General features: G+C 54.6%; 1 protein-coding gene across 2 annotated transcripts; it reads left to right on the top strand.

Annotated features, from left to right (window-relative positions):
* The first annotated feature begins 3398 nt into the window (after positions 1–3398).
* Positions 3399–25181, top strand: SLC6A17 (solute carrier family 6 member 17). 2 transcript variants are annotated; one of them, XM_038168436.2, is made up of 12 exons: positions 3399–3670; positions 10396–10802; positions 14032–14189; positions 14418–14544; positions 15247–15428; positions 16522–16632; positions 17685–17926; positions 18660–18852; positions 19228–19420; positions 19615–19774; positions 20381–20543; positions 20938–25181. In XM_038168436.2, the coding sequence occupies exons 2-12, from the start codon at positions 10517–10519 to the stop codon at positions 21304–21306; spliced, it is 2184 nt and encodes a 727-aa protein (XP_038024364.1). In that variant the 5' UTR covers positions 3399–3670; positions 10396–10516; the 3' UTR covers positions 21307–25181. The 2 variants fall into 2 exon arrangements, with proteins under 2 accessions (XP_038024364.1, XP_071884732.1); XM_072028631.1 differs by lacking the exon at positions 3399–3670 and adding an exon at positions 5397–5505.
* Positions 25182–27944: the final 2763 nt, after the last annotated feature.

The following is a 27944-nucleotide window of genomic DNA, read 5'->3' as shown; positions in this document are numbered from 1 at the left end:
AATCTGGGAGGGAGTCACTCATCCCTGTGCTCCCTGCAGATGTCTGTCTGTCCATGCTCAGCTGTCAGCCCTCCCTTCCCATAGCTCTGCCTCTGCATTTTGCAGGTGCTCCCGCCTGCCGGCAGCACGCACCCGCCACGGTGGTTTGGAAATGCGGGCTGTGCTGCATTCCTGGTGGGGAGGGCTGCTCGGTCGTCACATGCTCCTGTTAAACCTCCTGTATTTTTCCTCCCCTGAATCTGCAACTTTCATCCTTTAAAGCAGCTTGGCGGTGCCTCCCCTGTGCCAGGCCCCCTCCCCTGGGCCAGTCTTATGAATGAATGGTTGGTGGCCCTGTGATGCCATTGCCATGGTGACAGATGGCAGCTGAAAATGCAGGGATCAGGGTCACATGAGAGCAGCGGTAAATTCAGGCAGTTATTTATAGGCTGCTGCTCAAGCGTTTATGGAAATGCGTCTATCTTGGACTGCGATATCAGCCCTTCGCTGGCTCTCCGGGGCACTGCTCTTCCAGGAGAGACATTACTCATGCACATGCTCCGCTTTCATCCAGCCTGTCCCATCGCCCATGCTGGCTGCTTGGGCTGGCGGCGGAAAAGTACAGGGCTTTGGGTTTTTTTCTGAGTCTGAGTTTCTGGATCAGCCTCTGCCTGGTCCCTGCTGTTATGAAAAGTGAGACAAACGCAGCCGGAGCCAGAGCTTCTTGCCTCTGCCTGTGGCATCTTCTGCTCTCATCATTGGCACCGTCCACAGTGTGACAGCTTGGGCAGCATCATGTGGCTTGGAAATAAGTCAAATTTTTGCTTGATTTGGTCCCGAGTGTGCTCATGAGTCCACATTCAGCCTGGCCTGGTCATTATTATTATTTTTTTTTTTATAGTTTTGATCCAGCTGGGGAACCTTTCTTTGCCTCAGTTTACCAACCAGCAATTCATTTCGGTGGTTGTGTAGCCAGCTAAAGGGATTTCTTTAAATCCTCAGGCATGGGTTTATCCCACCTTGAGGTGTCATCGAACCTTCCGTGATCCCGGCTCAAGCCTCTCTCCTTTGGCACGCTAAGATGTGCAAGGTCAGAGAGCTGAATGGCTGGTGCAGAGCTCCTTAGAGTTGCTTGATTTTCCTTTGCCTCAGACCTTCTTAAGATCATCTGATCTGCCTCCGTTCAGCCTCTGGCTGTGCAGAGCTGTAGCTGCTGGTGCAAGTGGCCCTGGGCTTGGCCGCTCCCCTTCCCCAGCCCTGCCAAGCAAAGCCAGCACCCATTGCCCCATGAAGGCGGAAACAAATCCCCATTGTCTGCAGTCAGGAAGGTTCCTTCTCACCGGCAGGCAGTGGGACCTTTCTTCCCATTGCCAGGCTCTTCCCAGCGAGTGTGATGAGCTGTGGTACAGCTGCACGGGTGTGGCTGTCACCTGGCACCCAGACGGGACCCTGATGGCTTTGGGGTTCCCCGATAGGCAGAGAGCTGAAAGCCTGGTGGCCGGGCTGGGGGACCATCCTGACCTGGTGGCACTGTCTCAGCCATTGCCTGTCCCCTGCATGTCCCCATAGGAGGGGGCTCGTGGTGTCATCCAGACATGCAGAAGCCACACTGCCGTTGGGGTGGCACCTTCAGCTCCAACCTCCTCACCTCCGCCAAGGTGCACCAGCCCTCGTGAGAAGTGCAGGGACATTGCAGCGAGCAGGCACTGGGGATTCTGCACGGTAGTAAAACACCAGCAAAAACCAAGGCCCCTTCTGCCTTGCTGCTGCCCGGGATGGGTAAGGGTGCAGATCTAATGAGGTATACGGTCTTGCTTCTCCTGGGGGACAGAAGGAAGAGTTATAACCATTGCTCTCAGGAGCTGGATCTCTGTGCAGGTGCTGGCTGAGCTCCCAAGTACTTGGGAGGATTGATCATTTTGTGCCTAATAGGCTGGAAAGGGAAATGGGTCCAGAGGCCAGAAAAGTGTATAACCATTGAAATCCAGGGGCTGGAGGGAGCATGTCTTGGGGCTAGAGGTCTGAATCCTCCACGTTTTTTCTCTCTTCCAAATGTGTTTTTCCTTCTGCCAGGGTTTCTCACAGACTCCAGGAGATGGATACTGGTACCAGTACCCCTGCACCAGAAACACACTAGTTGGAGAAAAGTGTTTAGGCTACACCAGTGGGGTTTGGATGGGCTGAATTTGGGTCTTCAGGACTTCCCATAGACCTTAATCATTTCCATCATGTGCTGAACAAGCAATAAACTCTACTGAATACTTCTTTTCCCCACCAGTAAACCAACCTAACAGCCCTCTGGCCTTCCTGATGAACCCAATTAGATGCTTTCTGATGGCTGGTCTCTCTGCAGCACTGAATAAAGGATGAGGGCTGATGTCCAGAGGTGTGCCTGGGCTTTCTGTTTGACATGCTACAGCATCAAAGGAGCCTAAAGTACTGTGTTAAATTAAGCCTGTGAAAGGCGCTGGATTTGAAGTTTGGTTGTCCCAAAGAGCTGGTTGGGTGCATGTATCTATGTCTTCATCCTAATAAAATACCTGGAGTCACTATATCCCACCATGGATAGTTGGGAGATGGACTGGGAGAATTGGATCACTGGGTGGGACCCTTCTGTTTGCAGAATTTCATTCTCAGCATTAAAGGTGGACTAATAAGTGCTGCTGCCTCATCCCCAAATGTGACTTAGCCCCCAGCTCAGCCCTGCTCCAGCCTGTGCTGCTCCTGGGATGGGCTCTGGGGTGAGAGGCAGCCAGTTTAGCTGGAGAAGACGTGGTGTCCTCTGAGCCCAGCTCTGGCTCTGTGGCCCCTGAGTGCCACTGGGCTTGGAGCGAGCCCTGAGCATTGCTGCCTTCCACAGACGGGCTCCAGATGAGCACCTGAGTTTTGGGGAGCAGAATTCGGGTCCTGACCACTCCTCCTGCCGTCCCTCCCTGCGTGGTCTGAGGCAAAGCAACGACTCCCACGCACCAAGTTCTCCTTGGAGGAGAGGGGTGACCAAAACCCACCTCCCACCCCAAAGTGGTGCCCGGGTCAGAGTCACAGCACTGTGCCCCCATCCTCGAAGCACTCCCCGGGGCAGAGACACGGCGGCGACCGGGACAGCACCGCCGGGGCTGCTCCTCTCGGCATTACAACGGAGGTCGTGCCTTTCCCTGCAGCACCAAGGTGGGCAGAAGTGAACCCGCCTCTCCTGCCGGGACCCGGTGCTCTCTTTTTCTTTTTTACGCAAGAGCCCCCTCGGAGAGGTGGGGGGGCCGGCCCGCCACCCCGGCTTTGACGTGCAGCCATGGTGACTCAAGCCTGCGTCAGGGGCTGCGTGTCCCTCATTATTTATTTATTTTAGTGTGCTTTTTTTTTTTTTTAATTATTTTTTTTTTCCCGAGCCGAGCGGAGTTGCCTCCCCTCGAGCGAAGGGGAAGCGGGGCCGAGCCGAGCCGAGCGCGCATCCGCGGGGCGGCGGCGGGGGGCGGCCGGCAGCAGCCCGGTGCCGCGCAGCTTCTCTCGGCCGCGGGGTGCGGAGGCAGCGGCGGCGGCGGCTCCCACGGTGGCCTCGCAGGTGTCCGGTCCCACCGCCGCCCGGGCGTGGGGGGGGACCCCGGTGAATTTCTCCGGGCCCCCCCGGTCAATCTGTGCCGGGAATTCGTTCCGCTTCCCGCGGCGCCGGGTCGGTTTCAGCCGCAGCGCAGAGGTAAGGATGCTCCCCCCTGGGCCCCGCTGCCCCTCGGCTGGCTGCTTTAATTCCCCACCTCCAACCCTCTCCAGCTGTCGGGGTTTTTTTGGGAGGGAAGGTGCCCAGGGAGAAGCTGGGGGGGATGCCTGAGCCTGGAGGCATCGAGCATGGCCCTGCGGCTGCTGGCATCGAGGGTTGGGGGGAACCGTTAGAGGCAAACTGGGGAAGCGGGGGGGGGTAACTCCGGTGCCGGGGGGTGGCACCAGGCACCTGCTGTGGGTTGTTGGGAGGCTTATTCCCCCCCAAGCCACTGCCTGAGGGTGGGTAGAAATGCCGCTTCCAGGCTGACCTTGACAATAACATTGGGAGAAGAGAAAGCATTTGGCTGCAATGAATATTTAATTCCCAGCCACCAAAGTGTTTGGGCTTTATTTACCCTCTCTTTTTTTTTTTTTTTTTTTAAGTACTTTCTGAATCTGGATGGATTCTTTTGGGGCAGAAAAATGAGGGTTGGGGTCCTGGTTTCATGCAATTGGGTGTGGGGAGTCCTTATTTGCTTCTCTGCATTTATTGCATTGCTGATTCCCAAAGGTGTGTGTTTTGGGCTGGCATCTCGACCAGGTGCAGATTTGCATCATTCTGGGAATGTGGGGCTTAAACCAGCCAAGAAATCTGGTCCCAGCTCTTTGTAAAGGACACAGAAAATGAAATTGTTCTGCTTCTTGGATCCTGTCTTGTGTCAGAGGCAACTGAGGTTTGAATCCGTCAGGAGCTGATGCAACTATTTCTGGTTTTGGTAGGAAAAAACCTGAGATGCCAGGCAGCTGAGCTATTCTCGGGAGGGTGCAGAGTTTCTTGTGAATCTCTCTCTAGAGGTGTTGGGACTAGGTCAGGGAAGCTGGATGGTGGCTTGATTGGAGCTCAGCTGCTCGGAAGTGAAATAAAATTTGGGTCTGTCTGTCCTCCAGGGTAAATTGGAGAGATGGCTCCACAGAAATCAATAGGAACAAATGGGTTTGGTTTAAATCTAGAGTGACTCGAGTGCCACTTCAGGCTTGCACAGAGCAGGGAATCTGGAGTCAGAGCAGAGCCAAGCCAGGTGAGAGTCATGAGGATTAAATTTACCCCAGATCAGGCGCTGACCTACGCACATCCAGACTAAACAATTGCCTTGGGTGCAGGGGCTCGGATTTTACCCCATCCTGTGTTGCATTTGGATTTGTTTGTTTACAAACATGGATGCTTCATGAACTACAGAGCAGAGACTGCAGAGGGATTTGGATGGTGCCCATTTGCTGCCTTTCAGAATAAACCTGGGCTGCTTTTGGGTTCAGTCACTGACCTTCAGCCAGATTGGGTGAGTTAAGAGGGATCACTGAGAGCTAACTGGAAAAAGATCATCTTGTGAGCCTAGTGGAGCCCTGAAGGAATCATATGACGGTTGGCTTTGATATGGTGTCACACTGCTGCAGCTGATGTGTGTTTTCATGATACCAAATGAGACATGAAAGGAGACCAAATCTGATGAATCAATGGGCTCATACACTTCCTGACAAACAAGGCGCTGAGGCTCCCCCTCCTCCGGTGTTGTTGTGTCTGTCTCATGACCCATCTGCAAAACTGCCCTTTCTGAGGGTTTCTGGCATCCACTGAAGAAAAGAGTGGCACCAGAACCACAGCCTGCCATTGCTGGTAAGAGACCAGAGCTGGGGGCTGTAGGAAACGCATCCACCTCCAGGATGAGCAGGTGGCAAGTGGTGGCCGGGCTATGGTAGCCACCCCTCTGCATGCCTTTAAGGGAGCTGGGGACTATTTATAACATCTGGACACTCTGGCTGTCGAACGGCACTTGGGTAGGTGTAAGACAGAAGCGGAGGCAGCTCTGATTCATCAGTGAATGTGAATCGATCCTGTGTCATGGTGCTAAAGTGGGTCTGAACGTTTGCACAGGAAGGACGGCGCAGAGTATCCCGCTCCTCCGGCAGGGAAGTTGCTGGTGTGTGCCGCTGAGCTGCTTACGAACGTCTGCTGGGGCTGGAAGCCCGCTTTCCTGCAAATCTCCTCGCATGTGTGTGGTGCTCGGCTACCCTGTGCTGTTGTGTGTGCTCACATGGTCCCTGTCTGAATTTTGCACCTCCTCACATGTGGGTGCGAGGGGTGAGCACCGTGGGACCCCGCGATGTGGGACTGTGAGCAGTGTGGCTGGGTGTGACTGAGTCACCGTGTGTTGTCTCCGTGGGGTGGCAAGAGCCTGGCGCTAATTAGCAGGGATTGTTTAAGGAAGAGGAGAGAGGGAGCAGCCCTAATGAGCCCAGATGGCAAAAACCTTCCCTGTGGAGCCAGTGAGGATGAGCACGGGAGAGGAAGATCCGAGCTGGAGCTCTGAATTTCCTGGTTTGTAAGCAAGCCTCGGCTCTGAATAGCTTTAAGATGGAGGCAGTTCTTCCTGGCCTCTACTCATGGCAGGAGGTTTGCTTAAAGGAGACTGCAGAAGAGCCCCTGGAGAAGGGCTGGGGAGGTCAGAGCTGAGGTGTCTCCCTATGGGGCAAAAGTCTCTTCCTGGGGCTTTTCAGTGGAGTTTAGATGTTGCCTGGAGGGTCCTGCCCCTGGTTTCTTGCAGCCAAGGGGCTCCACAGGCCCGCACTGCAATGCCTCACAAGAGAAGCATTTGCAGAGGTGATCCTGCTGCCAGCTGGGCTGCACTCCCAGCCTTGGGCAGTGGCACGGGGCAGGCGGGGTCCTGGAGCTACTTTTCTTGTGGTTTGACCTCAAAGCTGGGACATGCACCTCGAGTTCCTCCCCTTTGCTGCTTGGCTTTGCAGGGTACAGAGGGAAGATGGGAGAGGTGTCTGCTCTGTCCTTCCACATCTCCTTCCTGGGCTCGCTGGCTCCCTGGGTGACCTTGGATCCATCCCTTCCCTGCTTCAGCCTCTCCATCTGCATAAAAAAGCCCAGCCCTTGGTGCAAGGTTTCCCTGTCCCTGTGCATGTCTGTGAGGATGGGGAGCTGCAAACAGATGCTCAGATCTCACAGCCTGAACAAGAGAACGGCATTCCACCTCCTGCAATTCCTCTGTGCCCTGGACCCTTTGCTCTCCCTTTTCCTAGCTCTGATCTTGCTGGAGCAAGCTGGACCTTCCTGGGTCTGGATCTCCAGAGGCTGGGAGCATCATCTCCTCTCCTTTAGGAGCTGCTGGGGTCTTGCCTGGGAGCAGCAGAAGGAGCAAAGGTGGTGGGGTAGGGAAGGACCAGCAGAGTCCCCATGGTTTAAATGTTATTTTGAATTCACCAAATCCGAGTCTGTTTTTTTCTTCTTCCCCTGTCTCTCCCCCTCCCCCCGCTCCCTCCTTCACTTTCCTCTTTATGGACCCAAATGGGGCATAAGTGCAGAATTTGGACACAGGAGCTGATCTGTCTCTGGAAGAGGAGAAACCTTCCCTGGTGCCCACCCTCCAGACCCAGAGCACAGCTGCTGCTGGTGCCTGCCCTACGTGGAGGCTGCTGTAAATCCACTTTTCCTCCCTGCCTGCATCTGCATTCCCTGGCCTAACTGAAAGATCCACTGACATGATTCCCAGCCACCTCCCTGAGAAAGCAAGGATGGGCCGAGGCAGGACACACAGCTCAGAGCTCCCTTCCCTGGGAGCATGCAGGAATGTGGGGAGCTGCCGGCAGCACTGGGGGATGCACAGCACTGAGCTCCCAAACAGTGGCATTCCCACAGTGGGGGCTTCCATCTCCATCTGGGAACAATGCAAGCTTCCTGATGGTGTCAGACCCCTGGGTGTAGCAGAACAGGAGCCTCTCCTTCCATGCCCTTTCCCTGCATGGGGTGAAAACTGCTCATTCCACAGCCACCTATGGCCGTGTGCCCTCAGCCTGATGCTCCTGGGTTGCTAGAGCAAAGGGACACGGTGGATGAAGTGTGTAAAAGTGAGAATCATCTTCAAGGAGGGTCCTGCGGATGCTAAAGGGTGGGAGGTGCAGGAGGTAGTTAATCCCAGAGACAACCCAGTGATGCTCTCCCCTTGTGGCTCCCCCTGGGATGTTGGCAACTGCTTCCAAGTCATTTTTCAGGCACTAGGGCTGACCCCAGAACAAACTGGTGCCTTGCCCGGCCCCTCTCTGTGCACCCACAATGGGGACATCAGCGCGGGTTGTGTCTGAGAGAGGCACCTGGTCCTGCAGCGCAGGGGGGCTCTTGCAGCTGGGGGCTCTGGAAGGCCCCAGTCTTCCATCTAAAGAAGGAAAAACACACATTTAAGAAAATTAAGGTCATAGAGGCTTTGTAAACAAGCTGAATTTCCATCTGCCAGTGGTGAGGGGTTTCTATCTTTCTTAAGCTCAGAAAGCTCCTGGTTGTCAGCTGATCTGCTTCATCTTTCTTGCATCATAGTTATTATTTTGGGAAAAGATTTTTTTTATTATTAAATTCCTCATTCAATTAAATAAATATGCAGAAATACCTTTTTTCAGATGGATTTGAACTGCACTTTCCAATCTGAGGGGTGCAGGTCTTGGGGCTGATGTAAAATCCTAAGAAAATTAATAGAAAGGGCCCTGTTGTCCCCTGGATTGGGTCCTGGTGCCATGCGAGGTGGCTGGTTCTTACCCTAGACCCAGGAGAAAAGCTCAGCACCCATTTTGGTCCCCAAATCCTTTGGGAATGTTGCTCTTTCAAGGAACTGAGAGCCTTTGTGGCTTTGGAGGTGCTTGAAGCCTCCTTTTCCAGGAGCACCGTGTCCTGGTGCCCCATGACTCCTGAGGATAACGCTGACCCGAAGCGAGGAGGGGAGAGGCAGAGACCCAGAGAGGTGCTGGGGGTTTGCCCTGTCCCCATCATGCTGGCCTGGCTTCACGCTCTCTTCCTGGAGCTGGGCATCTCCCAGGCTTTGCTCTAGGGGGTTGAGTTGTCTCAGGAGAGCCACGGGGTGCTGAGCTTTGGGACTTGGCCAGCAGATCGTAGGTTTTCAGTCCCTAATGAAAGAAGAGACTTTAGCCCCCAAGGCTAAGTCCTACTCAGGGCTGAGTCACCCTTGGAAGGAGCTGAGCAGACAGGGAGCAGCAAACTACCCATAGGCAGTTCAACTGGGTGCCTAAATTCAAGGTCCACATTCATCTGCACAGAATCTGATCCAAAATCAATGGAAATCCCGGTGATTTCCTGGCTGCTGGATGAGACCTTCTCTGCCCTCTGTTCCTGGTACCAGCAGCTGCCAGCCCCTGGCCAGGGGCTGAGGATGCTCTGTCACGGGCAGCCGCGTGCGGTAATTGCTGCTGCCGAGCTGTGAACAGTTTACGTGAATGGTTCTTGTTAGGAAATTAAACATCGCTGGACCAGGCTGGAAAGAATAATTCAATCGGCTTCTCCGGAGGAGCTGATCCAGCCAAGGCGGTGGAGCCGATGCTGTTGCCTGGCAACGGATGCAGCTTTCAGCTGAAAATAGCTTTTGTAATAGGAACGGGGCCTGGCAGATGGGGAACTTTCTTCAGGGTGAGAAAGCAGCAAGGTGAGGGTGAGGTTTCCTGCTGTGGCTGATGCTTCGCTCCCCTCTGGCACCAGGACTGCTGGCTGGGGATCGGTTTTGCTGCCTGGCCTGAACCCCTGCTCTGAAAGGGTGCAGGATTGTGAGATTTGCTTGGAGCTGAATCAAAAAGTTGGGTGTTTCTGCAAAGGGAAGAAGAGATGGAGACAGCTGAGGGAAAACATGGGGGGGTCTTCTTCCTGCTCGCCGGGATGGAGAGCATGAGGTCTGTCCCATATTGCCCATCCCAGTGGAGATCAGCTGCCTGTGCTGACCCCAGGGATGGATTGTGCGTGCAGTGTCACCTTCAGGATGCCACATGGGTGCTGCACCAGCCTTCAGCTACATGAGAAAGCCACCGGTGAGGGTGAAATGACCCCATGGCCAGCTTGGGGCAGGATGGGTCCCTGTGTGGGGGACCCACACTATTGCTTTTCCAGGGACTGGTGACCATCCTGAGGTCCCTAGAAAGTTGAGATGGTCAAGAGAGAAAAAGAGCAAGCATGACCCTTTGGAAGAATCGTCTCAAGACTTGAGATTTCTTGTGGGTTTTCTCCATCTTCTCTCCAGCTGGTGAAGCTCCATGGTCCCAGATGGGGCAGAAACACCCAGTCTGACCCCAGTTCTTCCAGTATGGTTAAGAAGGGCAGTACTTGGTGTTTTTCTGGGTCGGGGAACAACATAGACCTCCCTGATGCCTCACAGCTTTTCAAGGGGGATGAACGCTGTGGGGCTAAGCTGAGCCATGGGCACTCTCTGAAATGCCTGGTGTTGGGGTTACTCATGCAGCCAGTTATCCCTGGTGCAAACACGTGGGTTGTGTTTGCCAATGCACCCCTCCTCACCTCCTACTTGTCCCGGCACTGGCAGCAACCCCACACTCACCCCACGCTCCCCTCTGTGGGTCCAAAAATAAACACACCTGTGCCTGTCCCAGTCCAGCACCCACAGGGGCTGATGCAGGAGTTTTGGGAATGAGGAGTGGGGTTGTGAGAGGATAAAAGGTGTCTCTGTCACCTGCCACCATCACCCTGCACCTGGGGAAGGTCCCTCCAGAGGTTCTAGGAAGCTCTTCTCTGTGAATGAGGAACCAGGGGAGTGCTCCCTGTTAGCACCCCCCAGCCAGGGGTGCTAACCCCAGCTAAATGGGGGTGATGGAGACCCTGCTGTGCCTTGGGGCAAAATCACCTCCTTCTCTGTTGACCTCTTCCCTGTGCAGGTCCTGCTGATGAAGAGGAGGTGAGCCCTGAGCTGTAGCTTGCACAGCTGTGTGCCCTGTGGGACATTTGTCTTCTCCTCTTGCCCTATCCTGCCCCCCAGGGCCACACGGAGCCATCCCAATGCCGAAGAACAGCAAGGTGACACAGCGGGAGCACAGCAACGAGCATGTCACTGAGTCAGTGGCCGACCTGCTGGCTCACGAGGAGCCTGTGGACTACAAACGCAGTGTGCTCAATGTGACGGGGGAGGCTTGGGACAAGCAGAAGGACGGGGAGGAGGAGCTGGATGCGGAGAACCGGCCGGCGTGGAACAGCAAGCTGCAGTACATTCTGGCACAGATTGGCTACTCCGTGGGGCTAGGCAACGTCTGGCGCTTCCCCTACCTGTGCCAGAAGAATGGAGGAGGTGAGAGATGAGGCAGGGATGGGCTCAGGTCCTGTGTGGGTTTTGGCATGGTCCTGCCTCCATCAGGGTGCGGATTGCTGGGCAAGGAGGGAGCAATGTGGTTTGTTTTGGCTCTGAAGGAGGAAAGGGGCAGCTGGAAGAGTTGGGACAGCCTGGTGTGGATGCTGCTCACTGCAGTGTGTATTGGTGCAGTGATGCAGGAACCCCCAGGGTAGCCTCTTCTGAAAGGATGCTCACCCTCCGGCCTCGAGGACAAGACAAGTCCCAGGCCAGGAGCCAGGATTTCTCACTACATCCCTGATTCCTGCTGGGGCAATTTGGAAGCTAGTGAGAAAAAAAGAAGAGAGCATCCCTCTGTTTCCCTGTCCAAAATATGCATTGTGTAGGCTCCTGTCCCTCCCCAAATTCAACTTCCAGCCAGCTCAGGAGCAGACAGGTCTCCTCCAGCTGTGCTGAGACCCAGTACTGCTCGTGTCACTGATGGGAGGGTGGGTTGCTTGTCCATAATCCAGATCCCACCCCGAGGCCTCTCCACCGCAGCACCGACCTTTGCAGTGATGGGAAGCATCCCCTGCAGAGCAGCATTTAACGGGGCCAGGATCAGCCCAGCTTTCTGCTTTGCTTTTGCCTCATGCTCACCATATTCCTGGCACTACATCGCTCAGTGTGCCCCCAGCCCCAGCAAGCCTGCAGTGCCCTCAATAATTAAAACATCTCTGGTGTCATCTTTGTGATGAGTCAGCCTCCCAGGTTGACCCATGCTGTCAGGGCTGCCCACACCCCTCGCCAACCTGTCCTGGCTGGGGCACTGTGGCTGTGGCCAGCCCCTGCCCCTCTGCATGTCCCCAGCACCTGGTCCCTGTGGCGAGGGGACACGCACAGCTCCCAGTGCCCTGCTTTGTTTCCATGCAGAAGGTGCATGTCTGGGTTTTGGTGCAGTGTGGCTTTGCGTAATGCAGCTGTGGTATTGCAAAGCTTGGGGGGGGGGGGGAGGGCTTTTGCACGTTGTCTCAGGTTGCAGCACTCATCTGCAGGTGTGCAGGGCTTGAGGCTTGAATGCATGCACCGGCTGCATTGCACGTGCTGGCACACGTGCATCTCTTGCAGCAGGATGGGTTTGTGCGTGGCCCAGGGAGGTTGGAGGCTGAGCCTGGGGTGAATGCAGGGCTGGGATAGATTGATGGAGCACTGCTGCCTTGGGTAGAGAGCTCTCACACCTGTTATTTCCTGGTTTTCTTGATTAAATGGGATCAGGACCCAGCTTGGGGCAGGTGGTTATAAACTAGGCTTCTCTTAACCCCTCCATGCTTCAGTTTCCACATTGCCACAACAGCCAGTAATTACCTGTAATTAGTGCAAGGAATGAAATTCTCTCAGCTTACTCTGAGGGTCTCTGGCGTCCTGGGGTTTTAGCCTTGTCCACCTCAAGTGCTGGCAAATGTGAGGGGCTCCCAGGCTGGGGTGATTCCTGATCAGAATCACCTCGCAGAGCCAGGGCTGAATTTGCTGACGGTGTTTGGGGAGCATCAAGCAGCTGCTTTTTAGTCAAAAGGCCACATGAGATGTGATGTCAGGATGGGGAATTGTACCTCTGACAGCTGTGAGACCTGCTGTGGTGGAGATGGGTGTGCTGGGTTTGAACCTGACAGCTTGGCCACATCCTACTCTGGGACATAGGGGCACAAAGCCAGGCAGATACCAGGGCAAGCAGCAGCTTTTAGGAGATCCATGCTACTGTATAATGCCTTCCTGCAGCAGGTCTCCAGACAGGCTTTACAGGCTGCCTCCATATTTTATGATGGGGAAACTGAGGCACAGAGCTAGGAACTGGCTTGAGCAGCAGAATGCTGAACTCTCCTGACCCCCACATTAGTCCCCTCAGCTTTTTGGACAAGTGGCACCATCTTGCCTGTCCCCTGGTGTGGATGCTGCTTTTCTGCCTTTTCTCCCCACTACATTTAACCCTCTTGGCCCCCAGGTGACATTCCTACTGGGTAGGGAGCCTGGTGCCAGGCAGACAGATGCGGGAGCTGGGCAGTGACGGACAGACCACTTCTGGGCTGCTGAGGTGGTGGCAGTGGCTGTTTTCTGTCCCACTCCCCTTACAGTTGTCTGTGGGGGAGAGTGGCTGTGTGCTGGCAGCAAGATGGGTTGGAGCCAAATTCTCAGGACTTGGTGTGCTGGGAGCCACTGCAGGCTGGTGATGATGCATGGGCATGGTGCCCATCTTCCCAGGGGTCACAGCAGGAAAATCTCTGATGTTGGAGAAATTTGCCTCCAAACTTGTCCATCTCTTTCTTGCTCTGTCTGCTGATGGGTTGAGGTGCAGATGCACAGGAGGGTATTGCAAAGATGGGAAGCTCGTGCTTCTTCCCAGGGTCCAGCTCCACGCTGCACTCTGCCTTTGCTTTCACCCTCCTAATCACCCTGGGTGGCTGCATCTTGATTTACCTCCCCCCTGTGTTTCTAACATCCATCCCTAACCCACTGTGAGGGCACTCGTCCTGCGAACAGAGCACGCTGCAGCCTCATGGCAGTATCGTGGGTTGAGCTGCTTTGCAGCGCTGCTGCTTGGTGGAGCATCAGCACCAGGTCCTGCCCTGGCCCAGGGCTGATGCCTGTCACCAGGGAGTAAATCCAGCCGGGAGCTTGCCCACAGTGCCCGGGCTCCAGCATGTGCTTTGTGGCCACGTGCTCCAAGCCCCATCCCGCAGCCCCCGGCAGCAGGCTGGAGTAATTCATCAGCCAGGCGCTGCAGCGTGAGTCATCGCATCCTTTACGGCCATTTGGTTATGCTTCATGAACTGCTAATTTCTCTCTGGTCTCCTCAATTAGGCAGAGATTAACTGCCTTTCTATTTTGAGCTATTTCTACCCCTACCAGAGGACCTCGCTGTGCAGGGTGGCACGTGGCGTGGCCAGTGTTGCTGCGGGGCTGTTGTAGTGCAGGGGGTTCAGTTGTGCTCAGGTGTGTGTGCAGGCAGGACCCGTTGGTTTCCTGGTGTGTCCTGAGGTCTGCACGGGTGTGGTGTGCTGTAGGGGTGTATCCTGCATGTACCCACATTGTCAGGGATGTTGCACGCTTCCCTTCCGTGCATGTGTGTTTGTTACAAATGAATGGACCAGACAGAGCCTGTCTGAGCTCTGCCTGTCCCTCCCTGTCTGTCTGTGCTTGGCTGCACGGGAGCAGGCAGAGACGGGTCCATGATGAGCTTTCTCCCCCCTGCCAGGTGCCTACCTGGTCCCGTACCTGGTCCTACTCATCATCATTGGGCTCCCCTTGTTCTTCCTGGAGCTGGCGGTGGGGCAGCGGATCCGCCGGGGCAGCATCGGTGTCTGGAATTACATCTGTCCCCGCCTCGGGGGCATTGGCTATGCCAGCTGCCTGGTAAGTGCACCCATGGGCCCCTTCCAGCCCCCACCTCAGGGTGTGTGGGACGCTTAGCAACCTGCAAAGTGGAGGGTGGGCTGGAGGAGCCCAGTGTGGGCATTTGAGGGGTGGATGGCAGCTTTTCCAGCTCCATCCGTGGGTCCGGGGCTGGTTTGGGTACACTGTGGGGTAGAGACTGTGTCACTGCCTTGCGACTTCACACCGTGTCCTCCTTCTTCCCCCCAGGTCTGTTTTTTTGTCGGTCTCTATTACAATGTCATCATCGGCTGGAGCATCTTTTACTTCTTCAAGTCCTTCCAGTACCCTCTTCCCTGGAGCGAGTGCCCCATCGCCAGGAATGGCTCAGTGGCTGGTGAGGATGGGGGAGATGCAGCTGGGAGGGAACAGTTCCTGGGGAGGGGGGGCTGCAGGACACTGGAGACCCCCGATGTCTGCATCTATTGGAGGCTGGGGACACTGGAGGCTGGGGAGTCTCCTGGGGACATGGATTGGATGGGAGAAGGTGCCACTGGGTCCTCTGCAGTCCGGGTGCCTTGTCCCCATGGAGATGTTTCCTCAGGTCAGACAAGTCCTGGCCATGCTCTCAGACAGATTCTTTCCCCATGGCTGGGGTTTGATGCCTGTTCAAGGACCCAGAGTTTGGGTCTCTAGGCTGCCTTGGTGCCTGGGACCAGGATCTGACCTGGGCTGTGCAGGAAACTGAGCTGGGCTTGTCTGGCTGCTTTGTCAGTGCCTGACTGAGACTCTGGTGGAACTAGTGGTGCTCAGTAGTATCTGAGCATCTCCTTGGGACAATCTGGGAAATTTTATAGTAAATGCAAATGTCTTCAACTGTATTTAACATCTTGTTTTTGACATGACAATGGCTTTATGTCCTGTTCCCTTCTTCCTGATAAAAATCAGCGCTGTTATCCTGTCCCTCAGTTCCCAGGGATGCCTACCTTCCCTAGCCAGTTCCTGCAGGTCTTTGACATTAATTTATGTTCATCCCCTAAAAGACAATGGATGACTCTCCCCCAGCTCCTCACTCTCTGGTACCTCTGTTCATTTGCAGTTGTGGAGGCTGAATGTGAGAGGAGCTCTGCCACCACCTACTTCTGGTACCGGGAGGCCCTGGACATCTCCAACTCCATCTCAGAGAGTGGGGGACTCAACTGGAAGATGACCCTGTGCCTGCTGGTGGCCTGGAGTCTTGTTGGCTTGGCCATGATCAAAGGCATCCAGTCCTCGGGGAAGGTGGGTATCTGCAGTCCATCCTCCAGACCAGGCTTTTCCTATGACATGAAGGCAGAAACCTCCAGGTCCACACTCTCCTGCCCTGCTCTGGGGTGTCTGTGTTCTTTGGGATGATCACACTTGCTCCAGAGCTGGGGACATCTCCTGGGGGCCCAGAATGAGATCAGAGAGGGTCACAGGGGAGGGGTTTCATCCAGCACACCTGCAGCAATGCCACCACAAGCCAGCCAAAGCACCTGTGCAAGTCCCTGTGTTTGGGGGCTGTCAGATGTCCAGACCATCCAAACGGATGCTCTGAGCATCATGAGCCTTGTAACTGAAAGAGGTGTGGAAGATCTGAATGAGGCAGCAGCTCCTTCACCTGCAGATCCCAAAGGCAGCTTCACCCATAGGACTTAGGTGCAGGAGCAGAGCCTTCCTCCATGGGGGAAGCACTGGGACTGCACACCAGAAGCAGGGCTGGGAGGAGCAGGAATATTTGGGAGAGGGATGCTGAGACCTTGCTGGAGTTGTTGATGTATGAAGGAAGGCAGTGAAAGCAGTGGGGCCAGGTGCAGAAGGGTATGGTTCCCCCAGGACCCTCAAACATCCTCATCTCCAGATGTGCTCTGCAAAACATCTGGCACATTAGCAGGTAGCACAGGGCAAGGAGACTGCTGCCTGCAGCACTGAGAGCTGTGGGATGGGAATATGGCACAGGAGTGGGGCTGGGGCAGCACATCCCCCCTGCTGAGGGTGAAGCCCCAACCACATCTGCTCTGCCTGCAGCCCTGGGCTGATGCTGGGGAAGAGAGTGGGGTGGGAAAGCAGAGCTGGCCTTCCCTAGGGCTTGCCAGACACTGGCAGTTGTGTTCCAGGGATTTTCTGAGCCAGTGCTGACACCTTTGCAGCCTCAGCAAATTTTCCTTCTCTCTCCTAAGTGTGTCCAAGCACTTTGCAGGTCTACCCAGGCTTCAGCATTTGTAATGTCCTGCCTTGGGCCATGTCCCCCCTTTTCACCCCTTTTGTGCTGTACTGTTGATGGACGGGGAGGGAGCTGAGCCCGGGGGGCAGTAAATGAGGTTGTGCCCATGCTGCATCCCTCTTGCCCCAGGTGATGTATTTCAGCTCACTCTTCCCCTACGTGGTGCTGGTTTGCTTCCTGGTGCGGGGACTTCTGCTGCGCGGGGCGGTGGATGGGATCATGCACATGTTCACACCCAAGGTAAGAACCCCATGCCCAGGTTCTCCTCCAGGCTGATCACACCAGCTTGGTTTGGAGGGGGGAGGTTTAGCTGCCGCAGAGGCTGCAGTCACTTCCCTGTACCCCACAGCACACCCTCACTGTGCCCATGTGCTCTGGTGCGAGTGTTCTGCCCTCACATCTGAGGCTGGGTAACAGCTGCCTGCAGAGGGCTCCTTTACCCGGTGCTCAGCCCTTCACACACACATCATTTCACAGAACCCCACTTTTCCTCTATGATCCACACCTCAAAAAATAGAGCATCAATCCCAGCTGACCTCACAGGTCCCAATAAATCAGCCAGGAGTTTTTAGCAACACCCTGAATACAGCCAGGACTCGCAGACTGCCATCCTAGTGCTGCTTTGAGCCTTGGCATTGCTCCTGTTGCCTTCAGGTGTCCAGAAACAGGGTGGGCAAGAGGGGTCCCTTAGGTGATGTATTTAAGTACTCTATGAGACGATACTGTCTGGCAGCAAAATATCCACCAATGTTATGCAATTAACCAGCTAATTAATTAATTAAGCAGAGATGTAGATGAATCAGCTGAGCCAGGGAGGCTGCTACAAGATATTAATTGTGATCTCTTGATGAACAGTGCTTGGAGGCCTCCAGCCTGCATCAGGGCAAGGGGGATGATGTCCAGGGGATGGGCAGCTACCAAACCCCCAGCCCAGCCACTGGGTTCCAAACACTCCAGGCAATGGAGGTGGGCAATGGCAGGGGCAGGATGCAGCCCCGTTGCCATGCATGTGGCTCCCTTGGTGGGGGAACTGGGATACCAGGTGGTCTGTGGTCCAAATCTTTGCTTGCCCTTCTCCATGTCTCAGTGTCCTCCTGTGCAGGAAAGAGAAAAAGGACCTCCACAAGTGTGTAATGCAGAACCTGATTGTGGCAGCACAACGCCAGCCCATGGCTGCTCCAGAGCCAGCCCTGGTTGCAGGCACAGCAGTCTTTTAGTTTAGCTCTGGCTCCATGAGGATGAGTTATGGCACCACCAAACCACCTATTTTCTTCTTCTGTGTCCCCACCAAGCTGGACAAAATGCTGGACCCCCAGGTGTGGCGGGAGGCAGCCACGCAGGTTTTCTTTGCCTTGGGCCTGGGCTTTGGTGGGGTCATCGCCTTCTCCAGCTACAACAAGCAGGACAACAACTGCCACTTCGATGCCACGCTCGTCTCCTTCATCAACTTCTTCACTTCTGTCCTGGCCACCCTGGTTGTGTTTGCCGTGCTGGGCTTCAAGGCCAACATCATGAACGAGAAATGTGTGGTGGAGTAGGTGGATTTGCTTTCTGTCTCTCTGGGGTGGGGAAGTCTGTGTTCCTGCCGGTTGGGGTGGGTCTGAGGCAATGGAGTAAGTGATCTAGAATTGCGTAATGTTGTGTTTTGGTGGACTCAACTTTGACCCAGGTCAAGGCCTGGATCTCCAGAGATGTCCTATTGTAGCTGAGAGCTCCATTCTTCTAGCTCCATGAGGGAGTTGGGCATTTAGCTCCTCCAGCCTAAAGTTCAGCCATGAGGCAGGCTGTTAGTCTGCACATTATTGGTGAGCCCGTGACTGATCGCATCACCTGGGTTTCCCTGAGTTTCTACTCATGGTTGGGTCTCCTTGTCTGTGACTAAAGAGCTACTGTGCTGTACCCCAAAAACAGCTGGAGGAAGGTGAATTTGTGCACCTCGTGTTATTGTTGGACAGTGAGCTGCATCCATAAAAATCCTGACTGTGACAAAGCAGAAGAGAAGCCACAACAACATGTGGCTAAGCAGAGGCTGCAGAGAGCCTGTCCCCTGGTAGGGTCCCGGTTGCATCCTCTGTCATGTGGCCTAATGCAATATCTGCTTGTGCAAATTGCTAAGAGGCTGGACAGCATGTCACGGCTGGGACCTGGGCAATGTGGCCCAGGCAGGTTTATCCTGCCTGATGCAAAGGACTCACATGGTCAGGCGCTGTCCCCCTTCCCAGGAGGAAGGGGACATCTCCAGGTGACTGGTCTTTGCTCTCCCTTAGGAACGCTGAGAAGATCTTGGGCTACCTGAATACCAACGTGCTAAGCCACGACCTCATCCCTCCCCACGTGAACTTCTCCCACCTCACAGCCAAGGACTACAATGAGATGTACAGGGTGATCATGACAGTGAAAGAGGGGCACTTCAAAGAACTGGGCTTGGATGCCTGCCTGCTGGAGGACGAACTCGACAAGGTACCCGGTGGCATTCCTAACAGGAGAAGCAGATCACCATGTCCATTGCCAGTCCCAGGAAGGAGCTACTTTATTTGGGTAGCTCCTGGCACTTGGATCTGGAGAAACTGTTTTTATAGACCCTCCATAGGGATGGGAATTCCCTTTCCCTGTGGTCTTCCCAGTGCACAGGGATCTTTCCTGGGGTGCAGAAATGGTCTGCCCATAGTGAGTCTGACAGCCACATCATCCCTTCCAGGCTGGGGTGCAGGAGTGGATTTTTGTTTCCTTCAGGAGTTGTTCAGTGGGACAAGAGAGACCTGGGGCCTGCAGGGGCATGCAGGCTTTGTCTCTGACATGCTGCTTCTCTCCTTTTGGCCTCTCTCCCCCAAACAGTCAGTGCAAGGAACTGGGCTGGCCTTCATCGCCTTCACGGAAGCCATGACCCACTTTCCGGCCTCACCATTTTGGTCTGTCATGTTCTTCTTGATGCTGATAAACTTGGGGCTGGGCAGCATGATTGGGACCATGTCAGGCATCACTACGCCCATCATCGACACCTTCAAGGTGCGGAAGGAAGTGTTCACAGGTGAGGTCTTCTGCATCCTCCTGGGGAAGGGGTGGAGGTTCCCCAGTGCTCTGGGGGTCATTCCAGAAGAGCGTGGATATGGTGGAGGTGTACCAGGTCCTGTTAACAGGGGGAATGGACCACCTGCTTCCACAAGGGAAGGCCTTGCTTCCCCCTTGAGTGCTCTGCTGACCGTGCCTGTTTGCTCCCTGCAGTCGGCTGCTGCATCTTCGCCTTTGTGATCGGCCTGATCTTCGTGCAGCGCTCTGGGAATTACTTTGTCACCATGTTTGATGATTACTCAGCCACGCTGCCACTCACGGTTGTAGTGATCCTGGAGAACATCGCTGTGGCTTGGATATATGGCACCAAGAAGTAAGGCTTTTGCACAGGGAAAAGAATATCTGTGCTATAACTCCTGGCTAAAAACAAAACAAAACAAACAAAAAAAACAAACAAAAAACAAACAAACAAACAAAAAAACACCAAACCTACCTTCTAGCTCTTTCCTGTGGGACTTTTTTTCCCAGGAGGCAAGCTCTGATTGAACAAATACCCCGAGAGCAATTACCTTATAGAGGAGGGATGTCTGATGTCTGTTCACTGATGTCTAGGATCAGTCCTCTGCCTGTCCCTAGGTGTAACACAGCCCCAAGAACACATCCTTCTAGCGGGTATCTAACTTTGGTTATGGTGCTCTCTTACTTGTTAGTATGCTTTTGTCTGAGGCTCCGGGTCACTCCCAAGGGCACCTTGTCTGCCCCAGTGCTGGCTGGAGCGAGGGAGGCTCAGACTTATGTCAGGAAGCCTTTTCCTTGAGAGGTTCCCAACCAGTGCTACAGGTTTGAAGGACACTGAGACGCCTGGATCAGCTGGGCTCTTCAGGCTCTACCTTGAGCATAACCCACAACAGGGTCTTCTGGGAGGAAGTTTCTCTTTTGAAAGTGGGAACAATGTGGTTCCATCTCTTTCCCTTGGCAGGTTCATGCAGGAACTGACAGAAATGTTGGGTTTCCGGCCCTATCAGTTCTACTACTACACCTGGAAGTACGTCTCTCCCATCTGCATGGCCGTTCTCATGACTGCCAGCATCATCCAGCTGGGAGTCAGCCCCCCGGGCTACAGCGCCTGGATCAGAGAGGAGGTGAGCACAGCCCCAGCCCCTGCTGCTGCCCCCACCCGGGCCTGGGCTGAGCAGGGAGGAGCTGAGGGCTGCAGACCACCCTGCTCTTCCCTCCTCTGCTCGTCTCTCCTCCTGCTGCTGGATGTCCTGTCTGAGACTGCAAGTCTTGAGTTCTGACCACGGGCTGAAGTTTGACCTTTGGGTTTTGGCTCGGTTCCACAGCTACCCTCTGTGTGCAGGACCATGCGCTTTTTCCTGTTTTTAACTTTCTTTCTGCTAGTTTCATGTAATGCCCCTCAAGATAAAGTCTGGCAGGAGGCAGCAGGGACTGCCTAGCACATAGGATATATTGTACCTGATGTGCATCACCTTTGCTGTAACAATCCCTTGACACAGACCTCTCTCTCTCTTTCAGGCTGCAGAGAAGTTCCTTTTTTACCCAACCTGGGCCATGGCTATTCTTATCTCTCTAATTATCCTGGCATCCCTCCCTCTGCCTCTGGTCTTCATCCTCCGGCAGTTCCACCTAGTGTCGGATGGCTCCAACACACTTTCGGTCACCTACAAGAAGGGCCGGATGATGAAGGACATCTCCAACTTGGAAGACAACGATGAGACCCGCTTCATCCTGAGCAAAGTGCCCAGTGAGACCCCATCCCCCATGCCCACACACCGTTCCTACCTGGGTCCAGGGAGCAACTCCCCCATGGAAATGAGCAGTGCCCCCAACGGACGATACGGGAGTGGGTACTTAATGGCCAGCACCCCTGAATCTGAACTGTGACTGTTGCCTGCCAACCACCCCCATCGGGAGAGGAGGTCACTGGGGAGTGGATCCTGGCTTTCCAGGCAATGGGAAAATTAATAAAGACAAGACAAAGAAGAAAACCCTCTTAAAATCGTAACCCAAAGCAGCCATTTCCAAGATGACATCAGGAAGAATGGATTGCGGGAGGGGCAGGACTCCTCTGACAACCCTGGGCTGAATGGCGGGACCTCCAGGGCTTGCCTTCAGGGAAGGGAGGAGGAAAAAGTGGTGATGCAGGACCTCTCTGAGGGTCCTTCTCTTGCAGCCCAAATCCGAAGCAAAGAACCTCTCTTTCTAAACAGTTGATGGTTGGAAAAAGGACCTGGTGTCAGGTGGAAAGCCAAGCACGCTTCCTCCTGCAGCCCAGTGCTCTGCCCTCCCTGTCCGTTGTTCTTCAGCCGGGAGGAGCCACGGCCTTATTCCAACGAGCACAATTAACCATCGATGTTCATAGCACAAAAGGGTGCTGTTGTTGTTGCCATCGTTGTTGTATCTCCTGTAGTTTTTATAGCTGTGGACACACACAGATAACCCCAACATTTTGACCAGGGTTGGCAGGGAGCAGTGTGGGGCTGGCTGAGTCATTGTGGTGTGTGGGACTGCAGCTGGTGGATCCTTGGTGTCTGCTTTGTTACTACCAGCATGGTGATGGTGTCTGCGGGTTGTTCTGAGACATGGAGATATCATGTCCATGAGACAACGTGGACAGCATGCTCTGTGGTTGGGCAGTTATTGTGCTGAGAGGCAGCAGGACCTCTGAAGTGAGTGATTTTGGATGTGTGAGCATGTGTGAGGTCTGAACCAGGGTTACAGTGATAGGTGTCAGGAGCATTCTCCTGGAATGACTCCTGACATGTGGGATGCTCTGCTGAGCCAAAATCCCTGGCGTGGGATCGTCTCCTGTTGCCACTTACTTTAGATGTCCCAGTGGGACAAGCAGAGCTGTGGGGCATCCAGTCCTACCACAGTCCTGGTGTAGCTCTCAGGAAACCACCCCCCTATCTTACCTCCCTTGCACCCACCATCTGAGGTGAGCTGGGCAGTGATTATCTCTGGACATGTCTTCACCTCTGAGAGCATCGAGCTGGTGCCTGCATTGCCTTGCTGCTGCACCTGTGCAGGGGCTCTCCAGCCTGTGGAAGGGGGTAACCAGCTTTTTGGGACAGCAGATGGAGGACATGTTTTCTGAGCTGCGATGACCAGAAGTTGGTGCCGGGTCCCAATGTCCCTGCTAGCTCTTGATCCAGGCTGGTGAGCTCCTGTTAGAGCCCAGGAGCCTCTATCATGCCCATCCATGTTATGGGGACCAGATGAAGGTGATGCTACGTTTTTTCTCCCCAAGCTGTCTAGGAAAGTTTGGGGCCTCCCAGCTCAGAGTTTTTCCCACTGGGACTAATGTTTTTTTCCCTGAATCATATATATAGCCAAGCATTTCTGTCAAGGGCACCAGTATTATGTGGCCTTTTCCTCCTTTCCTGGTGGGTGCAGGGGAGAAGCAGCCTGCTCGATGACCTCTCTCCCTCTCAGCACATTGCTACAGTCTCAAAAGCTGAGGGAGCTCCTTAGCTTCAGTTCTGCTAGGCTTAGATGATGTGTGGTAGTATTTCAAGCTAGTTTGAAGGCCAAGTTCATGGTTGCTTGTCCATGAGCCCTTCTCTCCTCCACTTTCCTATCAATAGATTTTCTTCCACCTTGATTCTCCTTTTGGCTGAGAGTCAAAGGCAGACAGTATCTGGCCCATTTGCCACATCCTTGACTCCTCCTGGCACCCTAGGGTGTACAACGTCCCCCACAGTGACATTCCTCTTGTGGGTTGTAATCCTTTATTTATAGTCCTTCTCCTTTTTGTCATGAGCTCAGCTGGTGACTTGGGGGCTCCGTCTGGGAGATTAGCACAGGACCTTTGTTAGCCATTTCTCCAGGTGGAAATGGAGGCATGGATTGAACCAAAGCAGCTCAGTCTTTGCTGATAGCTCTGAGAAGCACCATCCCCAGGATCAGCCATGCTCTCATCTCTTGTCCAATCTCTTCACCATCCTCTCCGCTGTGACTTTGGTCTTTCTCTCCTCCTGTCCCTACAGAGGAACACAGAAATATCCCCACTGCACCACCTCTGAATGGGAGAAGCACAAAACCTATGCATTTCTCCCCAACACCAGGTGAGATGTTCCCTCCCATCTCTTATTTCTCCCTCTGTCCCTGATTTCCTCCTCCTGACCAGCAGAACAAAGGATGAACCAAATCATTGCAAAATGTCACCTTCCGATGCAAGTCAGACTCACACCCCTGAGCCCAGGGGATTCCCACTGCAGCTCCCATGGAGTTACTGGGGCAGGACACCTCCCGCAGCCAACACATGTGGTTCCATCTGTTCCCATGGCACAACGCTCCTCAAACCCTGGGGGGAAGGATCCGTCCCTCAATCTCTCCCATCACTGTTCCCAAACCAGCCAGGAAAGCATTTGCTTTCCTCCCCTCTTCTTGCAGCGCCAATAAGAGGCAAAGTCAATAAGAAGGTAACAAAAAGCTATATTATATATATATATATAAAATGTATACAGAGAGAGGAGATGGAATAATAACCTAGAGATTCTCTATTTCTATTGTATATTTATTCTGTAAATGTCACTGTAAATGATGTTAAATGACAAAATGTATTCCAAAGTGGCCCATGACCTATTTTCATTCCCAGTGCTGTACAGATCAGTTCTCACTGTATATCAGACATATTTTTACCTTTTCATTTCTTGTGCGTGGTGGGTGGCCATCCCTCCCCCCATGCCCCTCCCCAGCCTCAAGGGGTCCCCTAGCATGGGGACCACAGAGAGGAGGAGGGGGGAGGAAGCCTTTCTTTTTATCTGTGGAAGTACTGTATTTCTGTGTGGTATTTGCTTGGTGTTAGGCACAGGGGTCTGTGGGGGGGTAAGTTGTAGGTGATCCGTGTCGTGGCCGTGTGAGCGTGCGCATGTTCGTCCATAGATGCTGTGTGTGGGGGTGTGCGCGTGTACGTGTGTGTGTATGTGTTTTGTTTGGGGTCACTTCTTGCTGTTCTTGGCCACTTTTGAAGCCTGCAGTGGGGCCTTCTCCCACCTGCCAGGGCAGGCTCTCTCCTCCACGCACCTTCTTGGGGTCCCAGGGCTGTGGATCAGGACAAACCTGGTGACTTTTAGCCCTGGCAACCACTTTTATTTTCTTTTTCCCCCTCAGAGGCACAGGGAATAGCTGCTAGTTGTGAGCACAGACACTTTTCAGTTTTCATCCAGGCAGTCAGAGCAGGAGGGGGGAACCGCTGCCGATATTCCTGCCCCCTCCTCTTGCTCCCTGCCTGGTTCCCAGCCTGGATCCTGCTGCTTGGAAGGGGATGGTGTCCTCGACAGGAGATGCTGGCTGAATCAGGATGGGTTGAAGTCCCGACTGAGGAGAGAGGCTTACCCTCCTGCCCCTACACAGACCCTGGCAGCTCACATTAAAGCCCAGCTCCTCCTGGGAGCTGCTCCCGCTGCCACACTCCTGCCCCTGTCCTCCCCTGAGCCTGGGTCTCGCCAGCAGGAATGGGGCACAGGTGGCAGGGCTGGGTGGCCTTGGTGGCACTGCCAGCCCCAGGGGACACGGCCCAGCCTGGGCAGAGACATGGCAGCACACGGGTTGTGGCCACTTCCCCTGTGGGTAAGCACAAGGCTGGCAAAGCCCTTCTGTACAGGTAAAAGCACAGATCTGGTAGAAACTCGTCCCATGTATCCTCGTAGCCAGTGTATTTAACATACGTGCCGTGCTGGCCGGACTCATTGGCAGTCGAGAGAAACCCTGTAAGAGCTGTAATGGAGTCTGATTAAAAGTTTCTTCTTACCAAGTCTCTTTGCCTGTTTCCTTTCTTGGGGTGGGCTTTGGGGTCTCTCTGAGGTTTGAGGTTGCAAAGAGCTAAAGCAACGGGCTCCAAGGCTGCCAGCACCCATGGACATGGATGTCTCTGTCCTTCCCTGTCCTGTCCAGTCACCCATATCGTCCTTCTGTTTCCCCTTCTCCTCTTTGATCCCCTTCCTGTGCCTCCATCAGCCCCTGCAAGGAGCCCGCTGTGGGCATGGCTGCCCATAGGCTCTCCAGGAGCATCACAGAGGTGATCTTGCATACTGGACCAGCTCAACCAGTACACACCAGCATTACGGGGCACATACACTGGTAAGACATATGTTCCTCTTCCAATGCCCTGCTAACACCGCTGATGTCTCATTCAGAGCACTGCGGGTGCCGGGAGTCTGGAGAGCCACCTTGGAGAAGGACTGGAGCTTTCCAGCAAACCCAAATAACTTCAGCTGCTGGATATCAGCTTAGTAACAAGCTTGGTGGGAAAAGCTTCCCTTCACTTCCCTTCTCTTGCATCTTTTGTAGCTTCTTTGGCTTCCCCAGGTCTGATACCAGGGAGCAAGGAGGGAGGTAAAAGAATAGAGGCGAGTTGGGACCAGCTGAGACGTGCCAGCAGTGGGGATGCCATTGGGGTACTTTGCTGCTGTGAACTGTGAGCATCCCCTCTGTGGTGGCAGCTGCATAGGAGCAGGTCAGGTTTTCTGAGCACCTCCAGCGCTGCATTGTCTGGAGGTGTTGGTGCAGCACTGGGGCGAGGACCTGCACTGAGGGCTGGAGGAGCAGCACTGCCCACGGCGGAGGCAGGAGGAGGCACACAGGTCCCTCCAGGACCAGGCTCTGGGGCAGCACATCCTGCAGGGCAATGGCCAGTACAATGGGACACAGAGGACAGCTCTGGCCCCAGCACAGTCCCATCTGTGGGATCAGGGGTGGAAATGCTCCCAGCTCCTCCCCAGTCTCAGAGACATCCCCAGTGAGGCAGAGCAGAGAGGGATGAAGGAGTAGGGGTGCAGAGCCCATCAAATCCAGCTCAGGGTGATGTCTGAGGCCCTGCGGTACCCACTTGTGGCTGTTCACTGCTGTGCTGAGCTGTCAGGCCTCAGCCTGAACCTGTGCTCACTCTGCAGTGTGTGCTGCCTGATTACGAACTTGGAAGAGGCTCAGACCTGGGACATAGGGAGGTGACACATTCCCACTGCTGGACTGTGGGTGAGCAGTGGCTGGCTGGCACGAGGGCCTTGTCCCCAGGCCACCCCACAGTGTAGAAAGGGAGTCATTTTGATTTATCCCCTTCTCTCTCAGGCAGGGAAATATTGCAGCTATCTGCAAAAGCAAACCCAGGGAAAAAAAAAAAAAAAAAAAAAAAAAACAGCAGCAAAGATGATGCATCTTTGGGATTGCAGTTACTGCATGGGATGAGTGAGCTGCTGCCATGGAAAAGCCCCAGGCCGGGAGGGTAAGAGCAGGGCAGGCTTCAGCTGTGTTCACTCTGAGGAGTCCCAGGGCTGAAAGTGGGTTGCGGGGGGATATGGGGGCAGAAACATCCAGCTTCTGGTGCAGGGGCTCCACACAAAACCTGCCTGAAACAAACGGCAAAGGGTGATTCTGGCCCACATGGGGCTGGAAAAAAGCCCTGGAGAAACAAGGCAAATTTAAGCCACGTGTGTGATTTAAAAAAACACTATTACAGACTCCCTGTGACAGTGAGGCACAGAGCCTGGCAGGAGGCAGAGGATGGTACCACTGGATCAGGGGGTGATTTCTGGGTGTCTCACTTCAAAACATCCCTGGACTGGAGTGTGGACATGGGGTGGGTGCAGACGCAGTGCAGGGGTGCCCGTGTGAAGGAGCAGAGTCTCACCGTGGGTCTGAGCGGTGCTGGAAGAAATGCACAGCTGTGATCCCAGCTCTTGCAGACAGGGAAACCGAGGCACGGCATGCAGCCAGGAGCTGCTCGCAGCCATCCAAACGGCAGACAAAGGCGACTGGAGCACCTCTGCTGCTCCCGCTCCAGCCCCAGCCTCCTCCAGCCCCGAAATTGCTTTGGCGGAGCAAAATTGCATCAGCGACGCCACGGATGGAGCCAGATTCGCCGCCGGCCCCAGCCGCCCTCCGCCGCCCGCTTTCCCTGCGCGGCAGCCCCGCCAGGTGGCACTTGTGTCACAGCGGCGCGGGGACCGGGGGGAGGGACTGGGGCTGGAAACGAGCCGTGTCCCCTCCGCGGCAGAGGTGGCGTGGGGACGGGGAGGCAAACTCGGGGTGTGCAACCTGCTCTCCCAAGGGAGCGCAGCCCCGCTGTCCGTGCCCGGCCGGCGAGGAGCAAGTTTAGCTGAAAAATTCACCCCAACAGAGGAGCACGGCAGAGACGTGCCTGGCTCACAGCCTGCAATAGGTTCTCTGCGAAAACCCGCTTCTGAGAGAGCATCTTGAAAGGCTGTGTGGGCTCCCACCCTGGGGTGCAGTGGGTGCCGCCGCCTCCTGCCCAGAAGCTGGCCTGCCCCACCAAAAGCATGAAGGGAAGAGGGCAGAGACCTTGGGGCAAGTAGGCTGCTGTCAACATGTTTTTCTAGTAATAGATCCTAGTCTTGAAGTACGTGGTGTGGTTGGTTTGTCCATCTCTACCCCAAAGCTGGATTGTCTCCCTAAACTCAGATGCAGTTCCCCTGCCTCCTCTGTCCCTCCATGGGCAGAGATGCCACATGTTCCCAGCATCTCCCTGTCCCCTCCTTCAGGTCATGCAGCCCTCCAAGAAC

The sequence above is a fragment of the Anas platyrhynchos genome, chromosome 27 (assembly GCF_047663525.1).
Source record: "Anas platyrhynchos isolate ZD024472 breed Pekin duck chromosome 27, IASCAAS_PekinDuck_T2T, whole genome shotgun sequence".
NCBI lineage: Eukaryota > Metazoa > Chordata > Aves > Anseriformes > Anatidae > Anas > Anas platyrhynchos.
Note: the sequence above shows the minus strand (reverse complement) of the source record. Positions and strands in the feature narration are given on the sequence as shown.

Bases quoted from the DNA above. Each gene is read 5' to 3' on its own strand.
- SLC6A17 (XM_038168436.2), top strand. From the start codon at position 10,517: ATGCCGAAGAACAGCAAGGTGACACAGCGGGAGCACAGCAACGAGCAT. The intron at 14,545-15,246 runs GTGAGGATGGGG...GTTCATTTGCAG, and splicing joins CAGGAATGGCTCAGTGGCTG to TTGTGGAGGCTGAATGTGAG. The intron at 20,544-20,937 runs GTGAGCACAGCC...TCTCTCTTTCAG, and splicing joins GCGCCTGGATCAGAGAGGAG to GCTGCAGAGAAGTTCCTTTT.